The sequence below is a fragment of the Ptiloglossa arizonensis genome, chromosome 1 (genome assembly GCF_051014685.1).
Source record: "Ptiloglossa arizonensis isolate GNS036 chromosome 1, iyPtiAriz1_principal, whole genome shotgun sequence".
NCBI lineage: Eukaryota > Metazoa > Arthropoda > Insecta > Hymenoptera > Colletidae > Ptiloglossa > Ptiloglossa arizonensis.
In genome coordinates this window covers 28837210-28850681 of record NC_135048.1, presented here as the reverse complement: position 1 = coordinate 28850681, position 13472 = coordinate 28837210, and the positions used below count along the sequence as shown (strand labels likewise).

General features: G+C 33.2%; 5 protein-coding genes across 13 annotated transcripts in view; 2 read left to right on the top strand and 3 right to left on the bottom strand.

Annotated features, from left to right (window-relative positions):
• LOC143154645 (arylalkylamine N-acetyltransferase 1) overlaps positions 1-5869 on the top strand; it is a 38227-nt gene extending 32358 nt beyond the window's left edge. Inside the window, exons 2-4 of one of the 2 annotated variants that reach the window (XM_076326616.1) lie at positions 435-702; positions 4546-4762; positions 5080-5869. In XM_076326616.1, coding sequence (XP_076182731.1) covers positions 468-702; positions 4546-4762; positions 5080-5278 — 651 coding nt within the window. In that variant the 5' untranslated portion in view covers positions 435-467 and the 3' untranslated portion in view covers positions 5279-5869. The remainder of the gene's footprint in view (positions 1-434; positions 703-4545; positions 4763-5079) is intronic. The other variant, XM_076326614.1, reaches the window with a different exon arrangement.
• A 109-nt stretch (positions 5870-5978) lies between these two features.
• Positions 5979-7499, bottom strand: LOC143154657 (uncharacterized). Of its 2 annotated transcripts, none has more exons than XM_076326622.1 (4): positions 7055-7499; positions 6901-6991; positions 6581-6771; positions 5979-6506 (listed from the first exon to the last, which is right to left on the bottom strand). In XM_076326622.1, the coding sequence occupies exons 1-4, from the start codon at positions 7141-7143 to the stop codon at positions 6221-6223; spliced, it is 657 nt and encodes a 218-aa protein (XP_076182737.1). In that variant the 5' UTR covers positions 7144-7499; the 3' UTR covers positions 5979-6220. The 2 variants fall into 2 exon arrangements, with proteins under 2 accessions (XP_076182737.1, XP_076182743.1); XM_076326628.1 differs by having other exon boundaries at positions 5981-6506; positions 7064-7480.
• A 279-nt stretch (positions 7500-7778) lies between these two features.
• On the bottom strand, positions 7779-12447 carry Fuct6 (alpha-(1,6)-fucosyltransferase 8). Of its 5 annotated transcripts, none has more exons than XM_076326610.1 (6): positions 12318-12447; positions 10625-10911; positions 10350-10523; positions 10047-10265; positions 9896-9977; positions 7779-9781 (listed from the first exon to the last, which is right to left on the bottom strand). In XM_076326610.1, the coding sequence occupies exons 2-6, from the start codon at positions 10858-10860 to the stop codon at positions 8720-8722; spliced, it is 1773 nt and encodes a 590-aa protein (XP_076182725.1). In that variant the 5' UTR covers positions 10861-10911; positions 12318-12447; the 3' UTR covers positions 7779-8719. The 5 variants fall into 5 exon arrangements, with proteins under 5 accessions (XP_076182725.1, XP_076182724.1, XP_076182722.1 ...); XM_076326609.1 differs by lacking the exon at positions 12318-12447 and adding an exon at positions 11979-12112; XM_076326607.1 differs by lacking the exon at positions 12318-12447 and adding an exon at positions 11460-11865.
• Positions 11949-13472, top strand: part of Pum (pumilio) — a 180311-nt gene continuing 178787 nt past the window's right edge. For 2 of the 3 annotated variants that reach the window (XM_076326605.1, XM_076326600.1), the window contains exon 1: positions 11949-13270. In XM_076326605.1, the coding sequence (XP_076182720.1) occupies positions 13175-13270 (96 nt within the window). In that variant the 5' untranslated portion in view covers positions 11949-13174. The remainder of the gene's footprint in view (positions 13271-13472) is intronic. The other variant, XM_076326602.1, reaches the window with a different exon arrangement.
• Positions 12619-13117, bottom strand: LOC143154673 (uncharacterized). Its single transcript, XM_076326631.1, has 2 exons — positions 13063-13117; positions 12619-13002 (listed from the first exon to the last, which is right to left on the bottom strand). The coding sequence occupies exon 2, from the start codon at positions 12970-12972 to the stop codon at positions 12619-12621; it is 354 nt and encodes a 117-aa protein (XP_076182746.1). The 5' UTR covers positions 12973-13002; positions 13063-13117.

The window sequence follows — 13472 nt, the reverse complement described above, 5'->3', positions numbered from 1 at the left end:
ATACACACATATATATTATTTACTATATAAAAATTAAATAAATAAAATACAATACATATATATATATGTGTATATATACATTGGTACAATATATTTTGAAATGAGTGTATTATATTTTATTTACTTTATTTTTATATAGTAAATAATATACATACATATATATATCTTATTTTGTGTCTAATTTCAAAATACATTGCACCAATGCATCATATTTTATTTACTCTATTTTACATTTAATTTCATTTACCCAAAACTGTGGTACACACGTTTGTCACGTGGTACATTCCTCTGTGTTTACCAACGAGTTGAACAAAGCGGGTAAAAAGTAAATAAACTGTAATTGTTAGTCCTCATCGATGTCCCGAACGATAACAATCCCCGTGGGAAGTATTCAGAGAGGAAAAAACGGTTTCGAGCCGAGTTGTGTTTTCCAGCTGGCGGATTCATCGGACAGCGGAAGCATTGGCATGGATTATCACATCCAGATAGTCACCAAGGATGACAAGCTCAGGATACTCAAGTTCCTCAGGAGGTTCTTCTTCAGGGACGAACCACTCAATCACTCCATTCAGCTGATACCGGAAGGCGAGGACAGCACCTGTCTCGAGTTGGAGGAGTATTGCAGCATGTCGGCGGTCGAGAATAATCTCAGCCTCATGGCGGTTTCGACCAGTGGCGCTATAATAGGCGTTCTGCTAAACGGTTAGTATCCTTACCAAAGTATACCCTTGTACCGGGATCGAGAGGTTTGTTTTTTTTTTTTTTTTATTTAATTGTACAAGCTGCAATTCCTTTGGTACAGGTCGTGCGTTGCGTTAGAAAGGTTAGTTCGCAAGTGCAGGAAGTAAATCGAGTTTAAAAGTGGATAGTTTATAAATAGAGAAAGAAAATTGAATTTAAAAATTTAAATGGATAGTTTGTAAGTAGAGATGGTAGCTAAATAGTTTGCAAATTCAAAAAATAAATTACACTGCATTGCAAGTGCAGGAAGTAAATCAAGTTTAAAAGTGTAGGTGGATAGTTTATAAATAGAGAAAGAAAATTGAATTTAAAAATTTAAATGGATAGTTTGTAAATAGAGAAAGAAAATTGAATTGAAAAGTGTAAATGGATAGCTTGTAAATACAGAAAGTGAATTGTGCTTGAGAGTTTAAGAGTTAAGCTCAGAAGTGTAGTTTATAAATACAGAAAGCATATTGAATTTAAAAGTATAAATGGATTGTTTGTTAGTAGAAAAGGTAAATTATGCTTGAGAGGATAGTTAAATAATTTGCAAATTCAAAAAATAAATTACACTTGAAGATAGATATAGTTTGCAAGTGCAAATTTTAAATTAAATTAAAAGTTGCTGTACTAATAATTTTAAATTAAGTTTAAAAGTGTAGGTGGATAATTTATAAATGCAGAAAGCAAATTGAATTTAAAAGTGTAAACGGATAGTTTGTAAATACAGAAAGTAAATTATGCTTGAGAGTGTAGGTAAATCGTTTGCAAATTCAAAAAGTAAATTACACCTGAAGGTGTAACTGGGTACATAATTTGCAAGTGCAGAAAGTAAATTACACCTGAAGGTGTAGTTAGGTAGATAGTATGCAAATACAGAAAATAAATTACTTTTAAAGGTGTGTGTAGATAATTTGCAAGTACAGTAAGTAAATTATACCTAAAGGAGTAACCGGATAATTAATTTTCAAATACAGAAAGTAAATTACGCCTGAAGGTGTAACTGGAGCGAAAAAAGTTGATTTCCTCGCAGCACAGATTAACGTTATCGATGATTCTATCGATACAATTAAATTGGCCGTAAATGGCTCGGTGAGATTCCTGTTTAAGGAGACGGTGTCTTATACAGAGATACACGAGTTAAAATGAGCGAAGACTATTTGCAGTGCTGTTTGCAAAACTTGAGAACATCTCTCTTTTTTTTTTTTTTTCGTTTATCGAACAAAAACTTTTCGACAAACTTTCACCAATGTAATTCATCTACGATTAATTTTTCTACGAGAATTTTTTTCGATCGGTTTCATGGAAATGTTTTTGCCAATTTTCACTAATCTCGTCAACCGGTTAACTTTTCATTGAAAAATTCTTTTCGTCAATTTCGCGGAAATTTTGTCACGAATTTTCACTAATCTCGTCCGAATACTAAATTTTCTTCGATGAATCTTTGCCATCGATTTCACGGGACTAACCAAAGAATTGTAACAGTCGTTTCGCGCCATTTGCCATCGTCGATATACACATAGATAGGACGATCTAACGTGGACAGCTGAGCGTAGAAATCTGTACGGTAAACATTCCGTGTGGTTGGTAAGATATCGATGGTACTGTCGACCGGAGGATAAAGTACCCGAGATTAAGCTCGACGAAAGAGCGATATAATCGTCTAAGCGCGTCGAGATCCGTGATCGATTGTTTTCGTCGTTCATTGAGTTATTCGCGAGGTGACACTGCCGTGTCGTGGTTCTGTTTACGCAGTGCCTCGATGTATCTGGGTTAATAACACAATCTCGTGGCGAAGAATGTGTTATTCTCAGCGGAAAACGATGATACAACGGTGTCAGAATCGTTCCACGAGCATGAAACGATGACGAATCGAATTCTCGCTCGAATTTGAATATCGAGTCGCATTCACGGGCGGTACGCGACGATCTTGCAAAATATTTACCCATACACGGTGTACGTAAGGTACAGTCGCGAGGCCATCGTTGTTTGATTCGAAATAGATCGACGCGAACGATAACGAGCATCGCGATGAGGAAGACCTTGTAAATCGGTGGAACAAGTATTTATATTTCTTTTTTTTTCTCTCATCGAAACACGTGCGCGTACACTCGTCGTAACGCTCTTGGTCGATAAAAATAAGATAGAAAAATATGTTCAAAGGGGGAGAAGGCACACCTTCTACGAAACGGTACTGTTCGAACGTTACATAAATTATTATGCGAGTACCGAGCAAGAGCGAGGTTTATTAATCGCTACCGGTTGTCGCAATCGCGGTAATTACATTAATCTATCGACAGATCCAGTTAGTCGCGTGTTATTGAGCTTATAAAAGTAGTCCCCTCGATATCTGTTTGAAGAAAAAAAAGATCGGTAACAATAAAAATTAATAACGTCGAAACGTTCGTTACGAGCCTTCGTTACGAGCGACGAGCCGTAACTTGTTAAATGTTAGGTTATCGTCACGTGTTTGGGTTCGAGGATATGCGCACTATTATTAACTGTTTTTATAATGCGTATTATTGTACTAAAATTATTATATTTTAAAGGTCAAACAATATATACGGTGAATTTGAATCGATCTGTTGGTAATTTGCCTAAGACGATTTATACTTTGAACTTTATTTTCTCCAATGTAGAGGATGGACTATTTGAATGAATACATTTCGATGCTTCGTAGCGTACAAATATTTATGAAAAAATTGTTTCGGACAAAATTAAACGATCTGAAAGAGCAAACATAGCGATAGGAATAAAATTTTCCGCAATGTCATTTTTTCCAGATTTCAAGGCCATCGATGTTCTCTTATAAATTTTTCGTGTAAAAGTATTAGAAGATGAAATAAATATATGTGTAATATATGTACATATATTTATAACAAGGTTGTACTGCCGGTAAAGATATATAATATATATTTACGTATATACTTATATATTATATATTTTCTATTGTATATATTTGTCCTGACTAAATTTTCATACGTTCATAAGCAACGAAAATATTCAGTTGTTCTCGTTTAATTAGCCCACCTTGTATACGTTCCTCTAACGCGAAATAAACATTACCGATCCTGTTAATTCGTTTCGCTCGACAAATTACAAACTCGCGACGTTGAATGAGAAACGGTTTCATATTGTACGCAAAACGAACACAAATTGTCGTTTCGAACGCAAAGCGGACGTTAAAGAGTTACCTTCGAAGTAAACTCCCGAGGCTGATTTCCTTACAATAAGCCTTTCCATTAGACTAAAGTAATTAAACGACTAATTGCCATTAATAGCACCGTAGTTGTCTATGTTAATCATCCGAGCAATTTTTTTCGACTTTTTGCTTTAAATTTACGAACACGAATGAAATTTTGAATCGATCGAAGTTAATTTAGGAGTTTAGAGATAACCTTAACCCGCGAGAGGTTAGAGTTTATATCGGACCAAAGTCGTCATTGATGTGCAACAGTTGCATATTGAGAGACTTCGTGCTTCATGGTAATTAGAGACCTTTAGAATAGAATATACATGCGCACGCCGTTCACTATGAAATATGCAAATCGATACTATGTACTGGTTAAATTTATGACTTGTAACGATATTTCTTATTAATCGTTTGTAGCGCACCATTCGCGCATGTGCAATTATATTACGATAAATATTATTCGTTTGTTACTAATACATTGTCACAATTTGAGCAAAGTGTATTCTTTGGTATCGCTCGAAGTGTTACATAGTTGCCTTGTAAATGAAACGCAAACATGTAATTGTACGCCAAGCACCGCGTTTAGATCTTTTCCATTAAACGATAAATTGTGTTTACTTGTTATACAGGAAAGATGGATCCGCCGTGCGACGAAGAACCGGAATATTTAACCAGTTGTGAAAATCCAAAGTTCAAGAAGATTCTCAGGCTACTGCGTTACGTGGATAAAAATGTGAACCGCGACGAACAATACCGGGGGTTAAATATCCTGGAAATTAGAATAATCTCCGTAGATACAAACTGGAGGGGCAAAGGAATCGGCAAAGCTTTAATAGAAAAAACCATGTAAGTGGTTTGGTACAACCAAAGTATCGTTTCCCTGCAGTTAAGAATTTATAATGCAATAATCGATTCTAATTATCGATCGTTAAACACTGCGCTAAAGAGGAAGAAGTTTTTTTACGATACTTACACATTAATTGATTCTATAATTTCTTCGTTATTACAACTTTGATCTTCTAACTAGATATTTATTATGCATAAAATAAATTGTATTTTTATGTACATCGACCTAATACCTGTGGTCGTGTTACGATTATCTTTTTCGGGTATATCGATCGAGTATCGATAATGGTTAATTTACAGAGATCTTCACTTTGCAGTGAAATCGGGCGGGAAAAAGGTTTCCACATCGCCCGTGCCGACTGTTCGTCTTTCTTCTCTGGAAAACTTTGCGCAGGATTGGGTTTCGAACCAATATACGAATTGCCTTATGTGGATTACGTCGACGAAGATGGTAAACCCGTATTTTCACCGGCACTTCCGCACACAGCGATTGTTACGTATATTAAGAAATTATGAACGGCAGCATAATCTATTTCCGAAATCGTGTACCTGTTTAGTAATCGAAGATAACTTCGAGAAACGCACTCCAACGTTTTATACAATTGTTCTTTAACCGTTTATTTTCATTTAATCTTTTTTGACGGCTATCCAAACGCGTTGTTCATTTTCCTCTATATATTTTTAATTTATTTATTACTTTTATACGAATCAATGTACTATCTGATAATTACTTTATTGTACAAACATAAATGTGTACATTTAACAAGCCGAATTTTAAAAACGGGCGTCACGTTGCCAACACTGTAAGCGTATATATTTTAGTTAAATTTTTGGTATTGTTGGACATTTTTAAAATACAGATTTATCGTTACTATTATATCGTGATAAATTTACATACAATCTAATAATTTCTAATATTCTTATCATTTGTCAGATATAATTATTGAAATACTCTTTATAAAGAGAGTTTGTCTAGTTAATATTTTAGATATAGTAATTTATGTTTTTGTAAATTAGTATAATTACGTTATAATTCCGTTTAAAGATTACGAAGTTTATGTAACACAGAAGAACATACTTTTCTTCAATAAACTTTATTACAAATTTATTTTATCCTACTAAAACTACATTGAATTCCAAGATTCATATACTATGAACATAAATTGATCTTTCCTTAAACTTTGTATGTGCTATATTTAGGATAAATTATTAATTTGCGACAAGTATAATTTATAAAAATAATTTTTATTATATTATATATATTTAATCTAAAAACAATATTTTCTATATTCACTTTTGTAATAGATTTAAACAGACCTATTGCAAAAATATACAAAATATTTAACAATCTAAATAAAATATACTATACAATATTCAATCTGTATAACACATATTTTATGTTCACATGATCAAAATTCATTTAAAATCACTATTAATTGACTAATACATTATTATACATTACTTCTCATAGGAAGTAGAGTTAAATCTTGTACTCAAATTTTGTAAAAATTGCTTTTGCTCCTCATCTGTTCTCTGGCTAGCATTTTTTTTAAGTGTTTCATATTCGTGTTCCAATAGTTTGCTTCTTTCTATCATTGCAATTCTGCGCTTATTTTGAATAAATATATCAACGGCTATGAAAACTCCAGTTACTATGATAAACATTTTCATATATCTCATACTTTCCGATGCATTATCAGGATGATATCCTTCTCTTGGATTCCATTGAGTATTAGCTCTGTAACTACAATATTTGTATGCTGATAAAAGTTTTATGCAAATAACAAGAGTTATAAAACAATTAAACCAATAATATACCTTCCATATTTATAACTATCTTGTTGATAATAATTGTTTTGATGAAAAGAAGTCTGATTGTAACGCATATTACGAAACTTCAAATTTGTATCATATGTCTGTCTTCTGCCCGGTTTACTCAAAACTGAATAAGCTTCGTTAATCTTTACAAAATCAATATGATTTCCTTTATTGCCTGCATCAGGATGCAACTAAGTAAAAAATAATTCAAGTACAAAACTTTGTTAAATAAATATTTAAAGGCTTAATAATCTGAAAAAATATTTTCTAAATGTGTATAATATTTTGAAATATCGAAGCTGTTAAATAAACATACTTACTTCTTTCGATAATTTTATATAAGCATTTTTTATTTCTTTCTGTGTTGCATTTGGGGAAATGCGTAATACTTCATAATAATTGAATTGAGATCTTTAAAAAGATATTTATTTAAATGTAATTTATGCACCCACAAAAATATGTTACATTTCTTACAATTCTAACCTTTGAGATGCACTATAATTTCCGTAGTTACGAATTATTATAGGTATTTCTAATTTAAACACATGAAAGATTTGTGCCATTTTCCCAAACCTTTCTATAGCTAATTAAAAATCCTAGCACATTGAACTTACTTAATGAAACTAACGAAATACTGTCACTATTTTAAAATGATCAGTGAAATAAATTTCAAGACTGTACGTTTTGTGGTCATATCAAATTTGTTTGAAAATGATCATCACAAATTTTATATAAATTTCAGTATAATTTTTATCACAAATACAGAATCAAGTAAAAATGTTTTGATTATTAAAATTTTGTTTCTTATTCGGCTAAGTTCAAACACTATTTTTGTTTACTCGGTACTTCATACATTGAGCTCAAAAGAGATATCGTCTGTGGTACTGAAACAAATTTTCTACTTATACCAACATTAATGGTTCGGTTGAATATAGTTCCCCGATTTACCGCTTCAAAACAAAGTTACTCTTCACTGCAGCGATTGATATTTTACAAGGTCGGTATTTCAGATCATGTGAGGCCAACTCTTTTAAGATGAAGCGTCGATTACTATATGTCGTCTGTAGCATATACATGCAACAATAAATGGATAAAAGTTTTTTATATACACATTCAATATAGCGCTTATTTGATATATTTTTGAAGTCATTAAGATACCGCCTTAAAATGGTCGAGGTTAAAAAATGATCAATTTCGTGAATTAAATATTTATTAAAAACCAAATTCAGATTTTATAATATAGTAACAATTTTCATTTGTGTTTGGTGTATAGTATAAAATATATTACAATATGTATACAGGAAACATCCTTAAATGTATAAGATAGGCCTCAAGCCCAGCTCGATGTCTATGCATTTTATGCTTGTCATATGTAATTTATGCATTATTTATTATGCGTATTGTATAAGCTCTAATATCATCAAAAAATTGTCATGTACATTGATTTCATATTGCAGATCTTATGTACGAATTGTACGTTACGACAATAAATTGTAACATAGATTTTTATCAAGAGATGTGAGATTAACTAGTGATGTAAAATTCCTAATTTTAACTTATAAAAATTGACATTATTATGTATTTTCTTATTATGTAAATGTTGGCTTGCCATTGTACATAATGTTTTAAGAGTGAAATTTATTGGCACAAAGAACCTTTGTCTATATTGCATATTACTTAAAATTTTTGATCTGTTTTATAGACACTTTATAATAAAATTTCTTATTAAAATAACGTTTACAATTTTTTAACTTGGATCAAAATATATAAAAATTTCAAACTATATCACAATGGATCTTCAATTTTGAAATTTGTAAATGTTTATTTGTAGTTGAATTTTTAAGAAGATCGTAAACTTATTCAAAAATTTCTATATTTTACTTTGCAAATATTTATGTACGGTCTTCTTAAAATTCAACATATATATTTGCTTAGGAAATAGCATAACTTACTTCTCTCTCTCACAACTCGTGATAGTTTCAGTTTGTAGAAATTAAACCTGTCACTTGCTAGTAGTAAAATATATATACGTATCCATGTTTCTTTTACTGCTTTTAACAATTTAAATATGAAGGCAAGTTATATTATTTTGCAAGCAATCTGAATATTTTCAAGATCACTACATATTCAAAATTTTGTCTACTCGTTTTTGTTTTCATGTAATGGAACATTTGGATATTTTGGAAAATCTACACCGTCCACGGGATTTTTTACTTTAAAACTAGGAAATAAACCCGTCATACTGGTTCTAGTGTTGTATCCTTTAGAGTAACCATCCCAATGATTTCCAAACACTTCAATCAAATCTCCTACCTTCAGTTCTATTTCACCACTTTTCCTTGGTTTATGGTCTAAAATAGCCTGATGAGGATGCGGATTTTGACCTCCATAATAATAAATATCATCCAGCGATGTAAATCGATTATAAGCATCTGGATAATATGTCTGCATTAACTCGTATGCCACACGACATACTTGCGAACTAAATGTGCATACCAAATAATCACATTCAGACAAAAGATGTATGTCTATAATTATTCCTTGTAAAGAAGAATCTGAATATCTTTTTGCGACTGATGCAGTTTCAGCTATTTCTGGATCCCCTATTATTTCATAGTTTGGATAACGATTCCTCGCTGTTGTAATTACTTTAGGATCGTCACTAGCCAAGAAGACCCTCTTTATCTCTGGTTTTGTTTCAAGTTCGTTAAAATAGTGTTCAACTTTAACCATATATTCGTCTATGTCGTGATAAGCAGCTTCGGTTCCAACTTTATCTGTTCTTCGTACATGAATTCCAACAATAGGCTTCTTAAAACCAAGCTTTTCTTTTGCATACTCTAGTGTTTTTTTTACATGTTCCTGAGGTCGCATTAGATATTTAAGAACTTGACCCACCCACCATACTAATGGATGGCCATGAAGTTTCTCTAATCTGGGAACTAAATCTGCGGGTACACTTGGTGGTTGAAATCTTGGTTTTGGATAAACATTATCCACAATTGGCAAGGAAATTATTTGCTTAGAAGAGTCACCAGGCCAATTAGCGTGCGATGCTCCATTTGTAGATAAACAAGTATCACTCAATGGTTTAAAAACAGATTCCCAGCCATCTTTATGATACCTCCACCCTTTAGACTTAATTATTAATGTTCGTTCTGTACCATACGCAACCAAGAAGCAGTATGTAATATGATGAATCTAAAATATGAGAAACTTTTATTTTTAATATTTCATATAAATGTATTATTGTAACAATATATATAATGTATCAATGTATATAACGATATATATAATAAATAAACATTTATTTACCTGACATCCAAATCCACAACCTTTGTTTAAACTACACACTAACTTCCTTGCTTTACTACAATCACTAGGATTTTGTAGAGACCTTAACAGAAATACAGACATTACTGTAAAGTACTTGTTAATTGGTAACAACACGTGAAATTATTGTTACCTGAATCTTCTTTGTACAAGATCAGACAAATCTTTTGCCTCTTTTTTACGCCATTCGTTATAGCCATCTGCTTTTGTTAATCTATCAATGTCTATTGTAAGAGATCTTTTATGATCCCAAATATTTTCTAGTGCATCTTGTATTTTTTTTTCTCTTTGTTCATGGCTCAGTTTATCAAAAGTTTTTTTAAGTTTATTTAGTTCTGCACTAACATAATACCTATCTCAAAAATTAAAGAACTGTATATAATATTCCTATTGTTTAAAATAAGTAAATAACCTATGTTTTAAATATTATACTTACCACGTTTCTTGTACGTTATTTCTTATCCTACGCCGTAATTCTTCATATTCGGAGGAAGGGACACCATGTTTAATACTGTCTTGACGATCCAATAAATCATCATAAAGTGAAACCTTGTCAAGTTTTTCATGTATTGAACCTAAATGATCTCCTTGAATGGATTTTGATCTTTCTCTGGAAATTATGTTATCCTGTACAACGAAAAAATCACCAGGCTCTTTGTTTTAAACTTCAGATAAATCTGTCCGCTTTTATAATATTTCTTGTAGACTTACCCCAAGACTATATTTTTTAATGCTTCATTTTGTCTTTTAAGAATTTCAAAATCATTAACCATTTGGGCTAAACGTTGAGCATTTTCTTTATTTGTAGGACTTTCGCTATTAGGCGATAAACTATTAGTCTTAAAGATATGTGATACAGATACAATTAGTACCAAAAGCCATGTAGCCAATAATGCTATTCCTACTTTTCCTAACCAACCAGGTCTTCCTGACCAAAATGTTGCCATTTTATAATATGGTAGTAGGATCGTTGTATTTAATGTGTAGCATTACGACATCTACAATTATATAATACACATTTTATAAATACCATTGCATAAAAACATAAATTATAAAGAAGTGTATTGTTATTTTGTAATCATTTAAAGAAGTTAAAATTATTTCATTAAGCATTTTAGAAATGTATGATATTGTAAAAATAGTTTTACTATACAGTTACGTATAATGCGAAATTGAAGAAAACAGATGACTAAGTTGCTATTAAGTATATTAAAAAAATGTAGAAAGAATTAAATAAAATGAAATAAATATAAATCATTGTTAATAACTTCCGTTTGACCCATACGATTATGAGATGTTCGAGATAATATTCACGAATAATTTTTAAATCATTTTTGCAAGTTAATTACACTGCCTCATTTATTTTGTACTAATAATGTCAACAATAAAAGAGTAAAGTATCACTAGTTATCAAAAATTTAGTTGACATAAATACTTCCATATACAAATAATAATGTAGTACCGGCGAGTTGAACAAAATGTGATACAACTTCAACACCTCTATAAGAGTTTTTTAAACGCGCGATAAAAAAACATCTGTTATCACCTAGCGTGGTCATAGGAACAAGACCATCTACATCAAATTGACAAGTTGATCTTTTTCATGTGCAGCTACAGTCATTAAACACTGCCTCATGTGGCAGGTGCTGCTAGTGTGAATCACAATTCTTATGTATACATTATGAGGAGTTCGCACTAAACAGCCGCGATATATTCTAACCAATAGCTATACTTATCTTGTAATGATACTACACGATTGTAACAAATAAAGTTGTTCACTCGTTTTAAAAATCATAACAGGAACTATAATATTGTAATGCATACAAGATACCTTATCGTCAGCATTACGTATATGTATGTAAAATATTTTACTATTAAACAATTTTATTAATATTTATAAAACTAATGGTAATACGCGAACCGTTATGAATAGGTATAACTAATTTTAGAACGTGACTTTTATATTAGATGGCGGTAAAAATGGTACGTTTGATTTTAGCATGTAACACCACTATCTATTCGTTTCGTGTGCAATTATGTCGTATAACCTAGAATCGTAACACACCGTGCACGGCGTTGTGCGAATTGTGAACGGACGATTAACGCCGGGCAAAGTCTACGAACTTTTGTTTAAACATTGTAACAGTGCTATTGATAGTTTGCTTATCGTGGTGAACGTAGCATTAAACCGAGAAATCGTGGACAGGACGAGCATGAAATTGACAGAAATAACGTATTGGCTCTGCATTGTGTCGCGGTTTTTCTAAACGCGGGTTGGTTCTTTCTTTGCCCGCCTCTCTCCCCAACCCCTGGACTCCTTCCGAAAATCGCGCAGCATCCTTGCGCGCGAAACACGCGTATGCCGGTGGACGCACATTGTGTGCCTGTACTTCGTTGTACATACCTGTGAATAGTGTATTTTAAGCTTTAGTTTTACGAGATGAGTGTGTGAAAAAGCGAGGCGTTCATAATAATCGCGAAGAGTACGAAAAATACTGAACCGAACGGACGATATATTGTTCAATTGGTCGCGCTGTAGTCATCGCGGCGAGGTAAAACTTATACTGTGAGTCAAAAGAGTACCACCATTAATTGTACCCGCTGTCGTTTCGGGAAACGGATTCGTAACGATCGGTGTGCCAACGACACGACGAATCTGAATTTTGCGGATCTCTCCATTCCTTCCCCTCTTTGCTTTCCTACCCCTAATACCCTTCCGTCGCCCGTCGATGAACTAGCAGTTGTCGTTTTTTGTATGTTTCACTTTTTTTTCCTTCGACATCCCCCCAGTTTCGTTGGTCCGTCGCCGGAGCAGTTGTGTCGATTGGTAAAACCAGAGAGGTCGAGTAGAGTAGAGCGAGTTGCATTCGTTCAACGATTCTCTTTGTGTTCTCGTTTCGTTTTTCGTGTCGTCCGGCAGTGTTGTCAAAAATCCGGCAGCACCGCTCGCGACCAGCTGCCATTGCTGTACTCTGTCTGGCGTTCTTGGTCGCGGCTTCGTAATAAATACGTTTCTTTGCGGTGATTATCCTCGTTGTCGTCGTCATCGTCGTCAGCATCGTCGTCGTGGAAACAGCGGAGATGCCACACTGTTAAGAGTCACACATTCAGAACATGCCCGCGATACAGACGTAGCGGGGTGATTCTACCTTTGGCTCCGGACGCCGGTTCTGAGCGAGCTAACCTTCACAGCGAGGGTTCCTCTTATCTGTCGGATCGTCAATCATCGTGCCCGTGGCAGCGGTACAGATTGACAGAACGATGAAGTGGCTCGGTGCGAGTAGCGCTGGTGCTGCGGGTGAACCGGCACCTTCTGTGCAGTTACACCATCCTTCTGCAAATGGACATATACCCGCGGTATGCACCTATTTCAATATTTTTTATTTTTCTGCTTAAATCGATACATGTTCCACGGAAATTTATTATGACAGTAAAGATTTTACGTGCAATTGAAATATCATAACCTATCTCACGTGTTTCGGTAGCAGGAGAATTTTATGGAACGTCAATTTAGAAATTTACTGTATCGTATTATGTCGTATTGTAATTCATTTCGTTT